This window comes from Bos taurus, chromosome 7 (genome assembly GCF_002263795.3).
Source record: "Bos taurus isolate L1 Dominette 01449 registration number 42190680 breed Hereford chromosome 7, ARS-UCD2.0, whole genome shotgun sequence".
NCBI lineage: Eukaryota > Metazoa > Chordata > Mammalia > Artiodactyla > Bovidae > Bos > Bos taurus.
Genome location: NC_037334.1, coordinates 81,133,825 through 81,155,605, shown reverse-complemented (window position 1 = coordinate 81,155,605; position 21,781 = coordinate 81,133,825). Strand labels below are relative to the sequence as shown.

Sequence of the window (21,781 nt, the reverse complement as noted above, 5' to 3'; positions counted from 1 at the left end):
TCATTGTATTAAGACTCAGTTTCTGCAATCCTATGAAAGAAATCACAGGTCCCTCAGTGTTGCTAGCCAAGTAAGACTCTACCCACAGATGACTAATTTTATCCATGCTTATCTCTCTGGAGTTATCAGGCTGCTGTATCTGTCAGGTGAATGCCAGGTGGACACAGAGGTGGAAAGAAGATGGAAAGAAATGGATATGCTGCAGACGAAGACAGGATCTTCGTCACTCAAGTTTCCCAAGATCTTGTTTTGCAGTAAATGTGAAATCAGAGGCAATAACAGGGCAGCAGTGTGGTAGGAACAGATCTGAGCCTCATTCTCAGGCACCGTGAGAACGTGAGCCAAGCCCTCCATCACTCTCGAGTCTCACACTTATTTCAAAACTATAAAATAAGAAAGACAGTCCCCGAATCCCCTCCGTGGTGCAAGGGTGACAATGAGATAATATTACACCGTGGAAGCAAAAGTCGTCAAGCCACAGTGGACAAGAAGAGATGGACTTCCTATAAAATAGCCCGACCAAAGAAATAAGAAATCGTTTTAGGGAAGGAGGACTGGGGAGGTTCGGGAGTCCACTGCTACTATTCAGGTATGTCTCAGGAGCTCTTATCTGGATCAACCCACAACTCCCCTGTGAATGATTCCAGTACATCTGAGGCCACATACTGGCGGCTCATAGCCGTACGTGGTCCACAGAAGGATTCTGCTTGGCCTGGATAGTAGTTTTTAAAGTGTATGAATTCACTTCCCACTTACAAATAGGATTTTTCATACAAACATCCAGATTTCTGGGTTTTCCTTAAAAAAAGAAAAGAATGAAAGAAAACAGCTGTGACAGCCCTAATCTGTCTCTGTCAAAATCAGAATGAGCTGAGCAGTAGCTGCCCCTTTTTCACACGATATCAGCTCTTCAACCCCGTCTTTCAGTTACCTGCCTGGCCCCGAAGTGGATGAAACTGTACTGCGGTCAAGCAGCAATTAAGCAATGTGAGCACATCAAAAAGTGAAAAGGCACAATCAACTGCTTTGTGTCTTGGCTGCGGAGAGACAGTCAGAGAGGAGAAAGATCTTCACAGAGTTCAGGAAAGGGCAGCACAAAGAAGGAGAACTTGGCAACACAACATGGTCAGGAAAAAGGGTGCTCGGGCCAGCTGGAACAAGGACCTGAGTCTGCTTGAAAGGCTTATCAAAAACACATGACGGGCAGAGGAGGCGCTCCGTGTGATCTGGCTTGCTGTGGGCATCCTGCCAGAAAGAGAATGCAATGGCCTCCTGACATGAGCATCCCTAGCTGTTCTGCAGGCTCATGCTAGTTCACAGGGATACATCAGGAGTCTGGGATTAGCAGATATGAACTACTATGTATAAAATAAACAGCAAGGTCCTACTATATAGCACAAGGGACTATATTCAATATCTTGCCTATAATGAAAAAGAATATGTATATTCACATTGCAGTACACTAGAAATTAGCACAGCATTGTAAACCAACTATACTTCCATAACAAAGAAAAAATTCTGACACACATGTAACTTCTCAGTTACAAAATTTTAATTCCAGTCTCTGTGTGCATGCATCTAAAAATAAGACTGGAATCCATGAGCCCAGAATATCTTTCCATTTCTTTGTGTCTCCTTCAAATTCAATAATGTCTTATGGTTTAACATTGTTAAAATGTCCATATTACCTAAAGCAATCTATGATTCAATGCAATTCCCATCAAAATCTCAACATTCTTTTTCACAAAAACAGGATGAAAATCTCAAAATTTGTATAGAACCACGCGTGTGCTGTGCATGCTACGTTGCTTTAGTCATATCTTTGTGACTCCATGGACTGAAGCCCACTAGGCTCCTCTGTCCATGGGATTCTCCCGGCAAAGATACTGGAGTGGGTTGCCACTTCCTCCTTCAGGGCATCTTCCTGACACAGGGATCAAACCTACGTCTCTTATGTCTCCTCCACTGGCAGGGGGGTTCTTTACCACTAGCATCACCTAGGAACCCTTATACAGAACCACAAAAGACCAAAAGCAATCCTGAGAAAAAAGAACAAATCTGGAGGTTTCACACACTCTGATTTCAAATTATACTTCAGGACTTCCCTGGTGGTCCAGTGGTTAGGAATTCACCTGCCAGTACAGGGGACACGGGTTCCATCCCTGGTCCAGGAAGATCCCACATGCCTTGGGGCATCTAAGACGATGTGCCACAGCTACTGAAGACCATATACCTAGAGCTCGCGGTCCACAGTCAGAGAAGCCAGCGCAACGAGAAGCCCCTGCTCATCAAAACTAGACAGAGCCCATGCCCAGCAATGAAAACTAACACACCCCAAAATAAACAAATAAAAAAGATATACTTCAGGTATACCTTGGAGATATTGCAGGCTCAGTTTCAGACCACAGCAAAAAATTGGATATTGCAATAAAGTAAGTCACGCAATCTTTCCAGTTTCCAGTGAATATAAAAGTTACATTGACATTATACTATAGTCTGTTAAATGTGCATTAGGTCTAAAAAAATAATGTACATACCTTAATTAAAAATACTTTATTGCTAAAAAGTGTTCTTGCCTGGAGAATCCCAGGGACAGAGGAGCCTAGTGGGCTGCCGTCTATGGGGTTGCACAGAGTCGGACACGACTGAAGTGACTAAGCAGCAAAAAGTGTTAACCATCATCTGAGCCTTCAGCAATTGATAATTCTTTTGCTGGTGGAGGGTCTTGCCTCAGTGTTGATGGCTGCTGACTGACCAGTTGCTGAAGGCTGTGGCAATTTCAAAAAATAAGACAACTATGAAGTTTGCCACATCAATTGACTCTTCCTTTCACCAACGATTTCGCTGTAGTATACAATGCTGTTTGATATTTTACTCCTAGCAGAGGTTCTTTCAAAACTGGAGTCAGTTCTCTCAAACCCTGCTGCTGCTTCATCAACTAAACTTATGTCATATTCTAAATCCTTTGTTGTCAAGACATTCAACAATCTTCCCAGCATCTTCGAAAAGCATAGATTCTCTCAAGAAACACTTTCTTTGCTCCTCTATAAGCAGTATCTCCTCATCTGTTCAAGTTTTATCATGAGATTGCAGCTAAGTCAGTCACATCTTTAGACTCCACTTCCAATTCTAGTTCTCTTGCTATTTCCAACCACATCTGCAGTGACTTCCTCCACCTGAAGTTTTGAATCCCTCACAGTCATCCACGAAGGTTAGAATCAACTTCTTCCAAATTCTTGATAATCTTGAGCTCTTCCCATGACTCATGAATGTTCTTAATTACATCTAGAAAGGTGAACACTTTACAGAAAGTTTTCAACTTACCCTTCCCAGATCCATCAGAAGAATCACTATGTATGGCAGCTATAGCCTCACAAAATGTAATTCTTAAATAATAGGACTTGAAAGTCAAAATGACTCCTTCCTCTACAGGCTGCAGAATGGATGCTGTGTTAGCAGGCGTGAAGACATGAACCTCGTTGTAGGTCTTCATCAGAGCTTTTGAGTGATCAGGTGCATTATCAATGAGCAGCATTATTTAGAGATGAATCTTTTTTTCTAAGCAATGGGCTTAAAATATTCAGTAAATCATGGTATAAATATATGTGCTATCATCCAGGCTCTGTTGTTCCATTTACAGATCACAGGCAAAGTAGATATAGCATAATTCTTAAGGGCCCTAGGGTTTTCAGAATGGTACATGAGCACTGGCTACCACTTCAAGTCACCAGCTGCATTAGTGCCTAACAAGAGTCAGCTTGTCCTTTGAAGCTTTGAAGCCAGGCACTGACTTCTCCTCCATGGCTATGAAAATCCTAGATGGCACCATATTCTAATAGAAGCCTGTTCCACTTGCATTGAAAATCTGCTGTTTAGTGTTTCCACCTTCATTAATGATCTTAGCTAGGTCTTCTAGATAACTTACTGTGGCTTCTATTATCAGCACTTGCTGCTTCACCTTGCACTTTTATGTTATGGAGTCAATTTCTTTTTTTTTCAACTTCATGAACCAACATTTGCTAGCTTCAGATTTTTCTTCTACAGCTTCCTCACCTCTCTCACTCTTCAAAGAACTGAAGAGAGTTAGGGCCTTGTTCTAGACTAGGCTTTGGGAATGTTGCAGCTGGTTTGGGGCTTCCCAGGTGGTGCTAGTCGTAAAGAATCTACCTGCCAGTGCAGGAGACACAAGAGAGGCAGGTTTGATTCCTGAGTCAGGACAATTCCCTAGAGGAGGGCATGGCACCCAATTCCAGTATTCTTGCCTAGAGAATCCCATGGACAAAGCAACCTGGCAAAGCTACAGTCCACAGGGTCACATGGAGTTGGACATGACTGAAACGACTTAGCATGCATGCAGCAGCTGGTTTATGGAGAAGGAAATGGCAACCCACTCCAGTATTCTTGCCTAGAGAATCCCATGGACAGAGGAGCCTGGTGGGCTGTTGTCCATGGGGTCACACAGAGTCGGACACGACTGAAGCGACTTAGCATGCATGCATGCATTGGAGAAGGAAATGGCAACCCACTCCAGCGTTCTTGCCTGGAGAATCCCAGGGACGGGGGAGCCTGGTGGGCTGCCGTCTATGGGGTCGCACAGAGTCGGACACAACTAAAGTGACTTAGCAGCAGCAGCTGGTTTGATCTTCTATTCAGACCACTAAAACTTTCTCCATATCAATAATAAGGTTGTTTTCCTTTTTTATCATTCATGTGTTCACTGGAGTAGCACTTTTAATTTCCTTTAAGAACTTTTCCTTTGCATTCGCAAGTTGGTTAACTGGTGCAAGAGGCCTAGCTTTCAGCATATCTTGGTTTTTGACATGTCTTCCTTAATAAATTTAATTATTTCTAGCTTTTGATTTCAGAGAAGGCAATGGCACCCCACTCCAGTACTCTTGCCTGGAAAATCCCATGGATGGAGGAGCCTGGTAGGCTGCAGTCCATGGGGTCTCGAAGAGTTGGACACGACTGAGCGACTTCACTTTCACTTTTCACTTTCCTGCATTGGAGAAGGAAATGGCAACCCACTCCAGTGTTCTTGCCTGGAGAATCCCAGGAATGGGGGAGCCTGGTGGCTGCCGTCTATGGGGTCACACAGAGTCGGACACGACTGAAGTGACTTAGCAGCAGCAGCAGCAGCTTTTGATTTAAAGCAAGAGACGTATGACTCTTCCTTTCACTTGAACACTTAAGAGGCCACTGCAGGATACATCATGAGAACCACTGGGCTGGAAGAAGTACAAGCTGGAATCAAGACTGCCGGGAGAAATATCAGTAACCTCAGATATGAAGATGATACCACCCTTATGGCAGAAAGTGAAGAGGAGCTAAAGAGCCTCTTGATGAAAGTGAAAGAGGAGAGTGAAAAGGTTGACTTAAAGCTCAACATTCAGAAAACGAAGATCATGGCATCTGGTCCCATCACTTCATGGGAAGTAGATGGGGAAACAGTGGAAGCAGTGTTAGACTTTATTTTTTTGGGCTCCAAAATCACTGCAGATGGTGATTGTAGCCATGACTTCTTGGAAGGAAAGTTATGACCAACCTAGATAGCATATTGAAAAGCAGAGACATTACTTTGCCAGCAAAGGTCTGTCTAGTCAAGGCTATGGTTTTTCCAGTGGTCATGTATGGATGTGAGATGTGGACTGTGAAGATGGCTGAGTGCTAGAGAATTGATGCAGTTCAAAGAACTGTGGTGTTGGAGAAGACTCTTGAGAGTCCCTTGGACTGCAAGGAGATCCAACCAGTCCATCCTAAAGGAGACCAGTCCTGGGTGTTCATTGGAAGGACTGATGCTGAAACTGAAACTCCAATAATTTGGCCGCCTCATGTGAAGAGTTGACTCATTGGAAAAGATTCTGATGCTGGGAGGGATTGGGGGCAGGAGGAGAAGGGGACGACAGAGGATGAGATGGCTGGATGGCATCACTGACTTGATGCACATGAATTTATTTGAGTAAACTCTGGGAGCTGGTGATGGACAGGGAGGCCTGGCATGCTGCAGTTCATGGGGTCGCAAAGGGTCAGACATGACTGAGTGACTGAACTGCACTGAATGTCAATACTCTTGTATCTCAGGGAACAGGGACGCCCGAGGAAAGTGAGAGAGACAGGAATGGCAGGTATAGAGCAGCCAGAATAAAAACATTTATTAAGTTCACCATCTTTATATTGTTATGGTTCATGGACCACCCCCAAATTAAATAGTAACATCAAAAGTTACTGATCATAGATAACCATAACAAATGTAATGATAAAGAAAAAGTTTAAAATATTGCAAGGATTACCAAAACGTGACACAGAGGCATGAAGTGAGCAAATGTTGTTGGAAAAATGGCACTGATAGACTTGCTTGACACATGGTTGCCAAAAATCTTCAACTTGTAAAAAGTATAAGATTTGTGAAGCACAATAAAGCAAAGTGTAGTAAAGTGAAGTATATCTGTACAAAGCTATAGTAATCAAAACAGCATGACATTGGCAGGAAAATAGACACAGATTAATGACACAGAATTGAGAGTCCAGGATAAACCTACATATATATGGACTATTAATTTATGACAAAGATGCAAAGACCACACAATGGGAGAAAAGGCAGTCTCTTCGATAAGTGGTATTGGGAAAGCTGGACAGCCATAAGCAAAACAATGAAACTAGACCACTCTTCTACTCCATACACAAAAATCAACTCAAAATGGATTAAAGACTTGGATATAAGACTTAAAGTCACAGAACCCCTAGAAAAAAACTTATGCAGTACACTCTTTAACATTGGTCTTAGCAACATCTTTCTGGATATGTCTCCTGAGGTAACGGAAACAAAAGCAAAAATAAACAAAAACTACATCAAGCTAAAAAACTGCACAGCAAAGGAAACCATCAGCAAAACAAAAAAACAACCTACTGAATGGGAGAAGATATTTGCAAATCATATATGCAATAAAGGTTTAATATCCAAATATATATAAAGAAACGCATGCAGGGAATTCCCTGGTGATCCAGTGGTTAGGACTCCACACTTTTCGTGCTGGGGGCCTGGGTTTGATCCCGGGTTGGGAAACCCAAGATCCCACAGGCTGGACAGTGCAAAGAAAATAAATAAAAGAATCTATGATAGAAGCAGAGCTGAAAATTAGAGGAAAACATTTTTTTAAAAAACTCACACAACTCAACAACAATTAAACAAACACCTCTATTAAAAAGTGGGCAGAGGATCTAAGTAGACATTTTTCCAAAGACCTACAGTGGCCAGCAGGCACATGAAAAGTGTTCAACATCACTGATCATTAGGGAAATGCTAATCAAAATCACGGTGGCATATCACCTCACACTAGTTAAAATGACTATGATCAAAAAGACAGGAAATAACAAGTGCTGGTAAGGATGATGAGAAAGGGAATACAAACACTGGTGGTGGGAATGTAAGTTGGCGCAGCTACTATGGAAAACAGTATGGAGATTCCTCAAAAAATTAAGACTAGACTCACCATATAAGCCAGTTATTCCATTTCTGAACAGTATGGAGATTCCTCAAAAAATTAAGACTACAATCACCATGCTGCTGCTGCTGCTATGTCGCTTCAGTCATGTCCGACTCTGTGTGACCCCATAGACGGCAGCCCGATAGGCTCCCCTGTCCCTGGGATTCTCCAGGCAAGAACACTGGAGTGGGTTGCCATTTCCTTCTCCAATGCATGAAAGTGAAAAGTGAAAGTGAATCACCATATAAACCAGTTATTCCATTTCTGAGTATTTATCCAAAGAAAATGAAGATACTAATTCAAAAAGACACATGCACCCCTATATTCAGTGTAGCATTATTTGTAATAGCCAAGATATGGACACAACCTAAGTGCTTATCAATGGATGAATGGATAATGATGCAGTATATGTGCACAACACAATACTATTCAGCCATAAAAAAAAAAAAAAGATGAAACAACATGGAGAGACCTTGAGGGTATTACGCTAAGTGAAATAAGTCAGATGGAAAGAGACAAATGCCCTATGTTTTTACTCATATGAGGAATATAAAAAATAAAATAAACAACTAAACCAAACATAACAGAAATGAACATAGATACAGAGTAATGGTTATCAAGGGGAGAGGGACACTGGGGATGGTGCAATGGTTAAAGGGGGTCAACTGTGTAGTGATGGATGGAAACTTTCTGTGGTGAGCAAACAGTAGTGAATACAGAAGTTGAAGTATTATACAATGTTGCACACGTGAAACTTAAAAATAAATAATTTAAGACTTGGAGTCATTTTCAGTTATATCCAATTTGCCAAAGCTCTTTGTTTTTCACTAATAATAGTGATAATAGCATTTTCATTAAAAATATAAATCAGATACAGGCTGTCTTCCAAACTTCAACTAGCTATATTAAGACGTTTTAAAAAATGGATTTTATATTATGCTGGAAAAAAATAGAAAATATGTCTCAGACTAGGATACTTTCAGTAGGCATGCTACAACCAGAGAAGGAATAAATATACCTTCTCCAGCTAGTTTAGTGGTTCTCCATCTTGGCTCCTCCTAGGGCCAAATATCACCTGGGGAACTTTAAAAATCCTGATGCCCAGGATGTACCCAGACCAATCAAGTCAGAATCTGTGGAGGAGGAACCAGTTATCAGTATTTTTAAAAGTGGGTCCAGAATTGGGAGAGTGGCACTGACATATAAGCACTGCCATGTATAAAATAGAGGCTTAACGGGAAGCTGTTGTATAGCACAGGGAGCTCAGCTCAGTGCTCTGCGATGACCTGGAGGGGTGGGACAGGGATGTGAGCGGACGGAGGTTCAAGAGGGAGGGGATGTGCACACACACACACACCTCTCTCTCTCTCTCTCTCTCTCTATATATATATATCTGATTTACTTCACTGTACAACAGACAGTAACACAACATTGTAAGTCAATTATACTCCAATAAAAAACAAATAAATAGCAGGTCCAAGATCAATTCACACCAAGCTCAGATCTACTACTGGCTACACAAACCTGAGTGGTTTGACAGGGCATAAAACAGATTATGAATTATCTATTTCACAATTACCAAGTCGCCACCAATAAAGAACTCACTATTCCCCCAAGCAACTGTAACTGTGCCATTAATTTTCCTATAAATGCAATCAACCATTCCTCTACTTTGTTAATTTAGTTTGACTTGCACAGAAGGGCAAAACCTACAATCATCTCCCAGATAATCAAGAGTTGCTTGTAGTACCTCTGCTGCCATTATTTCTACTCTCATAAAAATAACCCACCTCACACTTTCATATTTCATTTTAGATCATTTCATAAACTCTATCATTAATCCCAGAGCTTCAGGTGTATAGTAAGCACCATGATATGCTCTGATATGTGTATTCATTGGATTTGCATTTCTATTCAAATCATAACTATATCCAAACTGCACCTGCAGATTCCCTGTATCAGCAGCCATCTGAAAGGCACACATTTTAATCTGACTTTAATGCAGAGCTCCTCAATTTGAGCAGATGCTCGAAACTACATTTCAACCAGCGTGGTGGCTCATAAGACCCACTGATTTTTTTTTTTTTGGTCTCATTGTTGTATAGAGTTAAAACCCCGCCACCAAAAAGAGGACTTATTTGACTGATTGATGATCATTGGTCCCACTGCCATCTCCAAGCCCACCTGCTCCCCAAGATGATCAGAATTTCCTAAAGCTGCTATCATTCCAGGAATGATCAGGACTGAACTCATAAGCAGATTTACCAGGAAGCCAATGAAGCTTAAGCCTGAGGGCCTCTCAATGTGTCTGGGCCTCTTCCAGAGCTCTGAAGGTTTGTACTTGTAATTTGATACACTTTTGCTTTAGGCAAATTGTGTGTTATACCCCACAAACCCTAGATCCATTCATAATGGGCCTAATGTAACTTGGTTGCCATTTGGAAGGCAAGCACTAAACTAAGCTGTGAAATCTTCATAATGTGAAGTCAACAAGAATTAGCTGTGTTACAACCATGTCGACAGGTCAGTCTTTTCTTCCTCTCCAACAGAGGTTGCCAACAAAGGTCTGTCTAGTCAAGACTATGGTTTTTCCTGTGGTCATGTATGGATGTGAGAGTTGGACTGTGAAGAAAGCTGAGCGCCGAAGAATTGATGCTTTTGAACTGTGGTGTTGGAGAAGACTCTTGAGAGTCCCTTGGACTGCAAGGAGATCCAACCAGTCCATTCTGAAGGAGATAAGCCCTGGGACTTCTTTGGAAGGAATGATGCTAAAGCTGAAACTCCAGTACTTTGGCCACCTCATGCAAAGAGTTGACTCACTGGAAAAGACTCTGACGCTGGAAGGGATTGGGGGCAGGAGGAGAAGGGGATGACAGAGGATGAGATGGCTGGATGGCATCACTGACTCGATGGATGTGAGTCTCAGTGAACTCTGGGAGTTGGTGCTGGACAGGGAGGCCTGGTGTGCTGCAATTCATGGGGTCGCAAAGAGTCAGACACGACTGAGCGACTGATCTGATCTGATCTGAACAGAGGTACTCCTGTTGGTCTACAAGGAAAGAGGGCATGGTGTGGAAGGAAAAGAAACCCATCATTGGAAAGGACAGGCTCTAGGTCCTAAAAGAAACCAGAGGGAAAAATCTAGGCTTTTCCAGTGTGTGCAGAAATCAGGTAGGCTTGGACCCAAGGGGCAGGACTGGCAATCCTGAGCAGATCCCAGGCCACCTGCCATAGATACAAATCAGCTTTCTCTGCCTTTACAGCTAGGCATGTACATCTTGTTTGGCCTTTTTGTGAAGAAATTCTCTGTTCATCCTCTTGCTAAATTAAAATTCATTCTCATGTAGTAAAGTTACTTTCTAAGCAAATATTAATGAGAAATGGCTCACATGCAAATGTCTGGAGTGAATATTTGAAAGCATAACCACTAATTGATGGTTCTAACCCAGAGTTCCCAGACTGCTGTGTATTTTGATGGAGGTAGAAGTGGGGGACGTGGAGATAGATGGGAGAGGATTAAAATGGGAGGGAACCTGAAGAGGAGCCTGAAATATGGAAGCCCACTCTGCAGACTGCATGGCTTGGCCAGGCAGCACCTTGTATCAGGCTATCAGCCACAAGCAGCAGGTTGGAACCACCAGCTGGGCTTATATTGCAGTCAATCAAGCAGATAGACCTGGAAAGATAGATGTGAGCATGAGGTCTCTACAACCTTCTCTCCTGCTCACTTTGGAGCTCTCCACATTCTGTGGGCACATGCGGGTCAATAATTCCTGATTCAGAGAGTGGATGAAAAGACCGATATCAGATCTTAACCGTTCTCTAGCACTCCTTCCCTTCGGACATTTGTCCTTCTGGGTCTAGAACTTCTTTGGAGAGCATCGGGCTCTCCCTGACCAGCCAAGAAGTCCAGATCATCCTCTTAGTACTTCCTTTCTTTCTGCTCCATTTCCACCTGCTCTCTTGACCTGTGAACTTCACCCTTCTGCCAAGTTCTCCCAGGCAGGTGGACTCTCCTGTGGGACCAGCTCCATGGAGCAGCTGAACCCCAGGGAAGTACTGATCCCTTCTCCAAAACTGATCCCCTTTCTTAGTACCATGGGCCATGGAGACTGACCCCTGTATCCCCAGCAGGGCCACAGACACTGCCAAATCCATCTTTCATTTCATTTATGTCTAAAATTGGATCACGTAGGGGCACAGTTCTTGAGATGCTATCCTACTGTGTGCCCCCTTTGCCTGGTAAAGTAATAAAGCCACTCTTTTTCCTCCATAAAAAACAAAAACAAATAAAAACACAATTGGATCATGAGGCTCCAGGCCATATTATAGGAGACAGCAGCAGCAGTGTGATGAGAGGAGCACCAGGCTACCCTGCATCCAGCACACTGGCTGCGGTTAGCCAGCAGTCTGCCCTCCTCAGCCAGCTCACTGAGCAGGAGCTTTCTTGCTGCGGCTCTTCCAGCAGCAGGAGAGAAGCAGGAAGACAGGCGGCAGAGCAGCAGCAGGGTTCAGTGAGGAAGACGGCTCTTATGGCTACTTCATCTCTGGCTCATCATGGATGGATAAGCCCGAGTCCGAAAGCAATTCTCCATTAGAAGTCTGCTTCAGCCTCGGGTGAATAAAGGTACCTTCCCTGACCCAGCCTCCAGCTAATGGGGAGATGGGTTCATTCCAAATTGACTGAAAAGCTATTTTCCCTCACAAACCATATTTAAATTAAGAAACCTGTGAGGAAGCTCTATACTTCACCTTTTCCAAAGATAGGCTAGATTGTGAGAACAAAAGACAGGAGAAAGTCTCAAGGAATCACAGTTGATAACTCACTCTGCCGAAAGGGTAAAGAAGACCCCTATTACTTCATCAAAGAAATGTTCATTATTATAACATGCAGTCAACAGCAGAAGCTGACTGGATTGAGAAGACATCCATATTATTACCGTTACATGCTGTACTGTGTGCCATGCTGATGGGAACTGGGGGGAAGGTTTAGGGAATATTTGGGGCAAAGAACATCCCCAGTTTGCCTGACCACATCCAGTGAAGTATGTGTGGTAAAATATTTAAGATGTGGAATGTCATCAATGTGCAAAGATTTTCCATTCAGATGGGATAATTACCTCATCTATATATATATATATAATCATAATTACCATGGTAATTCGTGTTCATTATAGAATATCTCTCTGTTCTGACATCAGTTTAGAAAGATTTCACCCAGACAGCACCTACCAGTTACAACTGTTTAATACAGGTTCACAGGCTTTGGAAATATCCTTTTTTTGTCCATTGTTAATGAGCAATTGCTAATTAATAAAATATATCATCACTTCCAGAACCCATGGAGTTAGTTTAGGTGAAGGAACTCACAGCAAGAGGATTGTTTAAACCACATACAGATTTATTTTAACATAATGTCCTTCTTGCACATGAGAAAAGAGGACAGAGATAATAAATATAATTTTTCATCTACTTAAAATACTGTGCTTTTCTTTTAGGTACTTCTTTACCTTGAAAATTAACTGACAACAATTCAGCACCACAGAGCTACTGGAAATGAATTATGAGTCCAATAGATCCCTCTCTCCTCTCCCACCCTCCACAAGCCTTCCCTCCCACCGTGCATACGCTTTTAGCACCGTACTCAATTAAAAGGGAAACATACGTTCTCAACAATTTGGCTTAAAAGGTTAATGAACTCTGCTAATACAACATAAGAGAAATAACACATCCTGTTCTGATATGGAAGTTCTTGAAAGTGTTAAGCATAGGCTACCTGTATGAGACTTACCTGTAGGTGTTTATTTAAAAGACAGTCTTACACCAAGACACACTGACAGACTAGGAAGCTGGGAATCTGCAATTTTAAGAAGCTGCCCAGTGTATTATCAAGATGCTGGCAGGCGAGGACCCCTGATTTACCATAAATTGCCAGAGGTCTGGGCAATTAATTGCCAAGCGCTCAACAGCTCGCCCCTACTCACCGGGTGGACTCCCGTGTCCTGCTGCAGCTGTAGCGATTGCAAAAGCAGAGGCCGGTGAAACAGAGCAGTGGGAGTTGTCAGCCGTCTGTCCTGGTTATTTAAAAAGAATGGGAATGGCATGGTGAGGCACATGCATAATATTACATAATGAAAATTCTCATTTTCATTCCTGCACTGAATGAAGGGTTGGGTCAAATATCCTGTGTTGTCCTTATTAATAGGCAAATAACAAGATTCTATATCAACCAGTTCATTCTAGTTATAGATCCAAGAGAAATGAAAACATACGTCTATACAAAAACTTCTACACAAACATTCACAGCAGTATTATTCATAATAGCCAAAAAGTAAAAACAGCCAAATCTCCCCCAACTGACGAAATGATAAACCAAATCAAAAATTCCCATGTGAGGGAATATGATTTAGCCACAAAAGGCATGAGGTAATACATACCACAACATGAATGTACCTTGAAAGCATCATACTAAGTGAAAGCTGGTCACAAAAAGTCACGTATTATATGATCCCATTTATATAAAATGTCCATAATAGGTAAATACACAGAGGCAAAAAGTAAATTAGTGGTTTCCAGGTGTATTGGGGGATGAGAATGGGAAGTGACCACTGATGTGTACAGGATTTCTCTAGCAGGGGTGATGAAAATATCTGGATTGAGACAGTGGTTATGGTCGCTCAGCCTTGTGAATATATAAAACCAATGAACTGCACACTTGAAAAGGGTGAATCTTATGGTATGTGAATTTTATCTCAATATAAACATATATATATTTTTTAATATTCTACATGTTACAGATAGAATTTTCTTCTCAAAGCACCCTCAGAAAGGGGGATGGGCTCTCATATTGAAGGATGCACTGAGCACCTTTTTGTACCCCCTCTCACTTCTCAGATATTTACACACAGCACTTGATAATGTTGATGCCAACCTCACTGTTTTTCTCGTTCAGGCTTTTAGTGAAGATAGTTCATTTCTTCTGTGGCTTTTCTGTGATTCTGTGGTTTTATTAGTTTGCCTCTAAAGTCATATAGTCATGCTTAAAATAAATAAAAGGGGAAGCAAAGAGCTGCTTAATGTGCCTAAGCACTAAAGCACAAAACAGCTCTACCCTCTCCTTCAGCTATAGCCTGAAGACATTTGTGGAACAAGGTGGGCAAGAAGATAGATGAACAGGCAAAATTTCAGCTACACACTGAGAAAACGTGGGCTGCTGTCACTATTTGGATCCTCCATATCATCACAGACTGTGGTTTCCTTCCTGCATCTCTGGGATTTGGTTGGATCAGGAAAGAAACAAAGGACTTAGTTAATCCACAAACAGGATGAGGATTTTCAAATAATGCCTATATAAATTTAAAGAATTTTAAATGAATATAAACATATGAAAATAGACCATAAAACAGGGCTCTAATGATAGTAACCAAGTGGATAGCACTTAAATAACTCTTGCCTTGGTAAAATTTTGCTTCCATATAGTTTGACCCCAAACTCTTCCAGGTTAATAATGAACTCAAGGGAGTCTGTCTGACATGGCAATGGTCACGGAAGTTGCCAAGGTCTGGACTGATCAAGGCTCTAAGAACAGTAAAGAGATTTGGCCAATCCCATAGTAGTCTTATAACAAGGCAGAGAAGTCTAACTTGTTACATTGGTTTTCCAGAAGTACCCAAATGTCAGGGTGACCCATGACTGATCAGGAGCCCAAAATCAGTCCCACTCCTCAAGAGCTAATATCCATCAGGGCAATTCTGCTGACAATGGTCCACTCAGGCTAGCTTCTCTTGGAGCTGATGGCAATGACAGCTTCCACTGTGTTGCTGAGGCTACAAATGAAATGACCATTTGCAGCCAAGCACTCTGTCTTTTGCTAAACTGCCTTACTTGAAGTAGAAGTATGAAAGTCAGAAAACATCTACATTTACTTAGGTTACTTGGGGTGAATCTGCTTTCACAAGTGAATAATTTTCCCTTCCAATTTGAAACAATTGTCTTGAGAAAAAAGGAGACATTTCAAAAACAACTGTTATTTGTAGTTATATTTACTTAAGCGATGGGGAGATAAAAGTTTTCTATCTTTTGCTCTGATAGTTTTCCCTTCAATTAGAAATGGTATATTTTAAAACAAATTATGGGATAATATTTTATAATTTTCATAATAGAAAATATACCAGATTCTGCCACTAACAATGAAGACTGGAGTCCCAGGCAACTGGACATTACTTTAGTTGAAATACTGTTCTTAATAAGGTCACCCCACAGTTTTGTGTCCCAGACGAACCTATTTAATAGAGACTACACTGGGATTCATTGTAATGTCATCAGAGTCTGGGAACACTTTGGCAAAACCAGCACTGACATTTAATCAACTGGCAACCAAGAACAGGCTTAGAGATTAACCTGTGATTCAGGTTACTCCACACAAAATACCACGCAATGATGGTGGTCAAGTAAATACTGGTTATATTAGTGACATTTTCTCTAATCATTTATGTTCCACTACTTGCTCCCATGGTAACATTTGCTTCCAATTAATTTTCATAATTGAGACTGAAAAATATTTGGGAACTGAAATGGTAAGGTAAACAAAAGATTCAGGAGCTAGAATCATCTCTCACTTGCATGTTTCTGAGACCCTTCCTGAGTGCTCACCTCCAGGCTGGCGGTAGCGGAGGTGCCGAGGAGTTGAGGGTGACCTGCAAGGTGACAGTTCTGCGGCATCGGCTACGGGTGAGCTGTCCACACCTGCTCGGTCCACCGGCGCAGACTCGAGGACTGCTGCTTTAAAACATCACACATTTTAACAACCAGGTTATGAATTCAAGAGCTTCTTGTTAGTATCATGCATGGGAACACAAAAGTTCCTTATGGATAATAAGCATTTCATACTAGTCTGTATTTTTAAAGGACTTTATCATGATATCGAAGAACCGACTCATTGGAAAAGACCCTGATGCTGGGAAAGATTGAAGATGGGAGGAGAAGGGGACGACAGAGAATGAGCTAGTTGGATGGCATCACCTAAGTGATGGACATGAGTTTGAGTAGCTCCAGGAGTTGTTGATGGACAGGGAAGCCTGGCGTGCTGCAATCCATGGGGTCGCAAAGAGTCGGACAAGACTGAGAGACTGAACTGAACTGATCATGATATCAAGCCACTCCTCCTGGCAGAATGCTGACGATACACAACATGTGGTTAGTGGCTACAGTACAGAACATTTTTCCATCCTTCCAGAAAGTTCTAATGCCCTAGAGCTACAGATAAGCAGCAGGCCAGTGGAAATTTTTATAATGAAAGTTGAGAGGTTTTAAGATAATTTGAGTCTCTTCACTGCAGGTAACATCCCATGAGTAAAAGAAACATCATTTCAGGGTCACATTCAAGCTATTACCACATCCCTTGCACTAACTTGTTAACCAGGTAAAACTACAACTGCATGTGTGTTATTTTAAGGAAAAGCACTACAAAAATTTCATAAACTTCTAACAACTCTTTGATTTCTTTTTCCTTGGGCTTTGCATCAACTGGTAAAAACTGCACCACCTCCACTAATTTTCCATTATCTCTATCAGCAGAATTATTCTCAACTCCTTTTACCATTCCATTCAAGATTTCACTCAACAAACTCGACAAAATTCCTAATGACTTCACATAAAGCCATTTTTACACTTGTATGTGATTCACTCCTTTAGAAATATGGCCCAAATTCAGCTCTTCTGAAACACAAAGGGGCCAGGGAAGGGAAATGGTTAGAATCTTTCCTTGAATGACATAATTACAGTCAAGCTGGCAATGATGCAGGATGGAGACAAAAAAAAAATCAGTGCTTAGCTGTTAGTTTTATTATTTTCTAAATAAGTCCCTCAAAATTCAGTAATAGAAGGCATCTGCTCTGCAAGAGCAAGCAGAATATCAAACGTGTGTCCTCGGTCTGATTCAAGCATTCATTCCTCTGAGGCAAATGAGCAAATCATTTAGTCAGCAATTACACTGAACCAAAAAACTTCCCAGTGCGAGAGCTGGACAGGGCTCGGGAAGTCCACTGAAAGGACAGAAAAGCACAGCGTAACACTGCAAGCAAACGGGCACCTACAGAGAGGAAAAATCACACCAGCACAGTGCGGGGGAAAGAAGCGTTTCCTTCTGGCAGGTTCACGTTCAATCAATCCCTGCAAACAGCTTTGCCTGCAGAACGAGTGGGCAGATGTGGGCTCAAAACAAATGCTAAAATTGGGAGCACTTTCAACCCACAGGCAGGCAATTTTCAACCTAGGAACAAAGAAACAGACACTAGTGATGTGGGTCGAGAGGCAATGCTTAGACTGTGTGGACAGCCAGGGCCCAAGAGAACGCGGATGGACTGAGAGACCCGAACACCATGCGCAGGCCCCCGTGGTTCTCCTCTCTTCTCCGCTGCAGGTTATGTTTTGTTGATATCCCACCACTGGGTGGAATCTGAATGTGTGTTGGGCTGAAATTTGTGCTTTTTAGAAGAATTCAATATAGCAGAAGGTGGGGCCTTTCTAGAAGGAAGAAAGAAGACCACTAAACCAGTCCATTCTGAAGGAGATCAGCCCTGGGTGTTCTTTGGAAGGAATGATGCTAAAGCTGAAACTCCAGTACTTTGGCCACCTCATGTGAAGAGCTGACTCATTGGAAAACACCCTGATGCTGGGAGGGATCGGGGCAAGAGGAGAAGGGGACGACAGAGAATGAGATGGCTGGATGGCATCACCGACTCGACATGAGTCTGAGTGAACTCTCGGAGTTGGTGATGGACAGGGAGGCCTGGCGTGCTGTGATTCATGGGGTCGCAAACAGTCAGACACGACTGAGTGACTAAACTGAACTGAATGGATGTTGAGTGAGCCTGGAACACATCTGGGGATTAGTAGAGGTGAAACCAACTGCATTACTCTTCCCTTACAAGTTCAGAGCCTCACTGAGATGAGGGATAGCTCCTGTTTCTCTTTTTTTCCCTTCATGTCATTTGAAGTTCTCTTGCCAGGAAAGATGGCAAGGCTGGCATTATAACTGCAATGACAATAAAATCGGACAAAGGTTACTAGCATTTTGCAAAGACAGCACCCTGCAACTGTCTAGCCGGACAGCAGTGAGAGGACCCATGGCCCCACTACAGACCCAACAGAGAAGCTGATCTTGTGCAATGAGCTTTGGAAAGTTGCATCCTGAGGTGAACAGCAGAAAATGTATAAACTCCGGGCACAGACTTCTTATTCAAGTTTGCCGACTGTTTAAAGTGTCAACATTATGCAAAGCACACACAAACATCTTTCAAATTAAAGAGAGATCATTGTCTCCATTTACTTTGCCAACTGGAATTTTCAAGATTAGACAGCAGAGTTAACACAGCAGCACTCTTGGCTTCTACAGACATTGTGCACACGCACACACACACACACACACACACACACACACACAAACTGATCTTGTCAGGCTGATGCTGAAGTAAAGTGTTTCATCTATGACTTTTCTGGAAGTATTCATGATCGGTACTGCCTATATACCAATGCAAAATAAAAGGAAAAACTAAATCTATAATTCCTTCGTTTCACCCTTCAAAAAAATGCCCAAGAGCTCCCTAGACCTCAGAATTATGTCTAAGCTTTCTATTCACAGTGTTTCCTTTATGAGGATCCACAGGATAAATTATTCTCAAGTCTCAGGAGCAAGAAAATATGTGCCTGCAGACCAGTCTATTCTTAGTTGTCTGTATGAATCATATAATTGATTACACTCAAAACCAAAATCAGAATGACTCCAGGAACTGGAGAGAACCACACAGCATTTGTTTGTTCAACAATTTTTCTTCATTGCCTATTTCTTTATCTATTTGATTTTTAATCCAGCGTACCATGTGCCTCTCTTAGTTACATCTTTAATACTTTGAAGAACAATATGGGAAGTAAATACATTAAAAATCATCAGAAGACAGCTACCCGAAAGGGAAAAGAAATCAAGATGCAAAGAAGTGGCCAGAAACAAAGTATTTAAGGGAATGATGGGCCTTCCCAGGTGGCACTGGTGGTAAAGAACCTGCCTGCCAATGCAGGAGATGTAAGAGACACAGGTTCAATCACTGGGTGGGGAAGATCCCCTGGAGGGGGCACAGCAGCCCACTCCAGTTTTCTTGCCTGGAGAATCCCATGGACAGAGGAGCCTGGTGGGCTATAATACATAGGGTCACAAAGAGTCGGACACAACTGAAGCGACTTAGCACACACGCAAGGGAAGGATTGTTAGGGGGGTAGTAATTATAGTAAAAATGAGAGAAAAGGGGGGACGTGTCAGTGGGTAGTCGTGACTACGACACGCTGGACTGTGGGGAGAGGACTGGACATCTCTGGAGCTGAGGTAGGTTTTCACGGGCTAACAAGTGCCATGGCCATGCATGGACACAATCCTGAACAACCCCACCTCCACAGCAAGATGGCTCTGCATTTAACCTTGACTGGAGAACCACAAAATCCTATCTCTACCCCACAAGCCATGTGAATAAACTGACCCCTGAAACTCTAACTGCATATCATTTGTTTGGGGGAAATCCAGTGGAGATACAGAAGTAGTAAGCCCATAACTTTGGTTTTTCTCTAATGTGAGAAAGATCCTAATATTTCTGCCTCGCCTTTATCCATGGGCCCTCACCATCTGCTGGGCCCTGGTCAGCAATAACCTGAGCTGCCACATAATAAGGTCTCCAGGTGCCACTAGCTGTGCCCACAACATTCCCACCTCTGGCAGTCTGTTAGCGTCTTGCCCTGAGAGCTTGATTTGGTCCTTTCTCATTTATCTTGGCTCCCCAGTTCTAAACTTTTTCCACCTCATTACTCTTGGGGAAAAGCCACTGATTCCTGCCAGTGATTACACCTCTACATGAGACAGTAGGCCAAACAGATGTTATGATGCGGCATGGGACCATCACATGCACTCTGGGCTTGGGCCTGGAAGACCAGAACTAGGGAACTTGGTGACCACTGTAGAACAATTCATGTGCAAGTAAAAGTCTAAAAATTAATTATTATGGGTAAGGGGCAACTTGACTGAGGGCCTTTAGAACTGTAACACATACTTAGTATTTAATGCAGAAAGGAATAGATTTTTCTTTTGCTCCTCTATTAAAGAAAGAAGTTACTATCTATACTATCAGGCCCTAGCCAAGTTAAAATGCAATCTCTAGAAAATCACAAAAAAGGAGAAAGATTCTTACCATGCTCCCATTAGAAGGCCACTATCAAAAGAACAGAAAATACTAAGTGTTGGCAAGGATGCAGAGAAACTGGAACCCTGTACTCTGTTGATGGGAATGGTAAGTGGTGTCGGCACTATCAAAAACAAAAATTTCCTCAAAAAATTAGAAACAGAATTACCATATGATCTAGCAATCTCGCTTCTGGGTATATATGCAAAAGAACTGAAAGCAGGGTCTTGAAGAGAATCTGCATACACGTGTACACTGCAGTATTACTCACAAGAGCCAAGAGAGGGAAACAACCCAAAAGTCCATCAAGAGAGGGATGGATAAAAAAAATATGGAATGCACATACAAAGGAATACTATTCAGCTTTAAAAAAGGAGAAAACCCTGGCATGTGTTACAACAAAGATGAACCTTGAGGACATTATGCTACATGAAAAAGCCAGTCACAAAAAGGCAAATACTGTGTGGTTTTACTTATATACAATACAAGAAGTAATCAAACTCACAGAAACAAAAATAAGATGGTGGCTGCCAAGGGCTGGGGGAGGGAGAAATGGGGAGTTGTTCAATGGGTATATAGTTTCAGTTTTTTAAGATGAAAAAGTTCTGTGTACTGTACAATAATGTGAATATATTGATACTTAACACTACTGATTTGTACACTTAATGGCTAAGATGGCCAAAAAGAAGAAGGAGGAGAGAAAGGAGAACTTTTTAGGAGAGTTTTAAATAGTTGCTAGATACTAGAAAGCAGGAAGACTAGTAACAGGGGCTACTCTGCAGAGCTTCACATGGTGTCCAAACTGGACAAAAGCTGTCCCTTCACAAGCTGTGACCACTCCTGCTCTCAGAAATGGCTTTCACCACTGGGGGTTACCAGCAGCCTTTTGCTCATAGGTGCTCTTTGGCCATGAGTTTGCCTATTTCCTCTGAGCAGCCCACTTGTCCATTCTTCTTGGCTGACGTCAATGACCCCTGCAGATTCTGCTCAACCAAACATGATCTCCCCTGCTTTTCACCTTCCTGAGCCTTCCATCTATACATCTTGAACCACCTGTGTTTGCTCACCTTCTCCAGA

General features: G+C 42.2%; 1 protein-coding gene across 2 annotated transcripts in view; it reads right to left on the bottom strand.

Moving 5' to 3' along the window:
* Positions 1–21,781, bottom strand: part of RASGRF2 (Ras protein specific guanine nucleotide releasing factor 2) — a 265,280-nt gene that overhangs the window by 90,446 nt on the left and 153,053 nt on the right. The window contains exons 16-17 of one of the 2 annotated variants that reach the window (XM_002689373.7): positions 16,137–16,265; positions 13,469–13,558 (exon numbers count right to left, since the gene is read on the bottom strand). In XM_002689373.7, coding sequence (XP_002689419.4) covers positions 13,469–13,558; positions 16,137–16,265 — 219 coding nt within the window. The remainder of the gene's footprint in view (positions 1–13,468; positions 13,559–16,136; positions 16,266–21,781) is intronic. The other variant, XM_024995302.2, reaches the window with a different exon arrangement.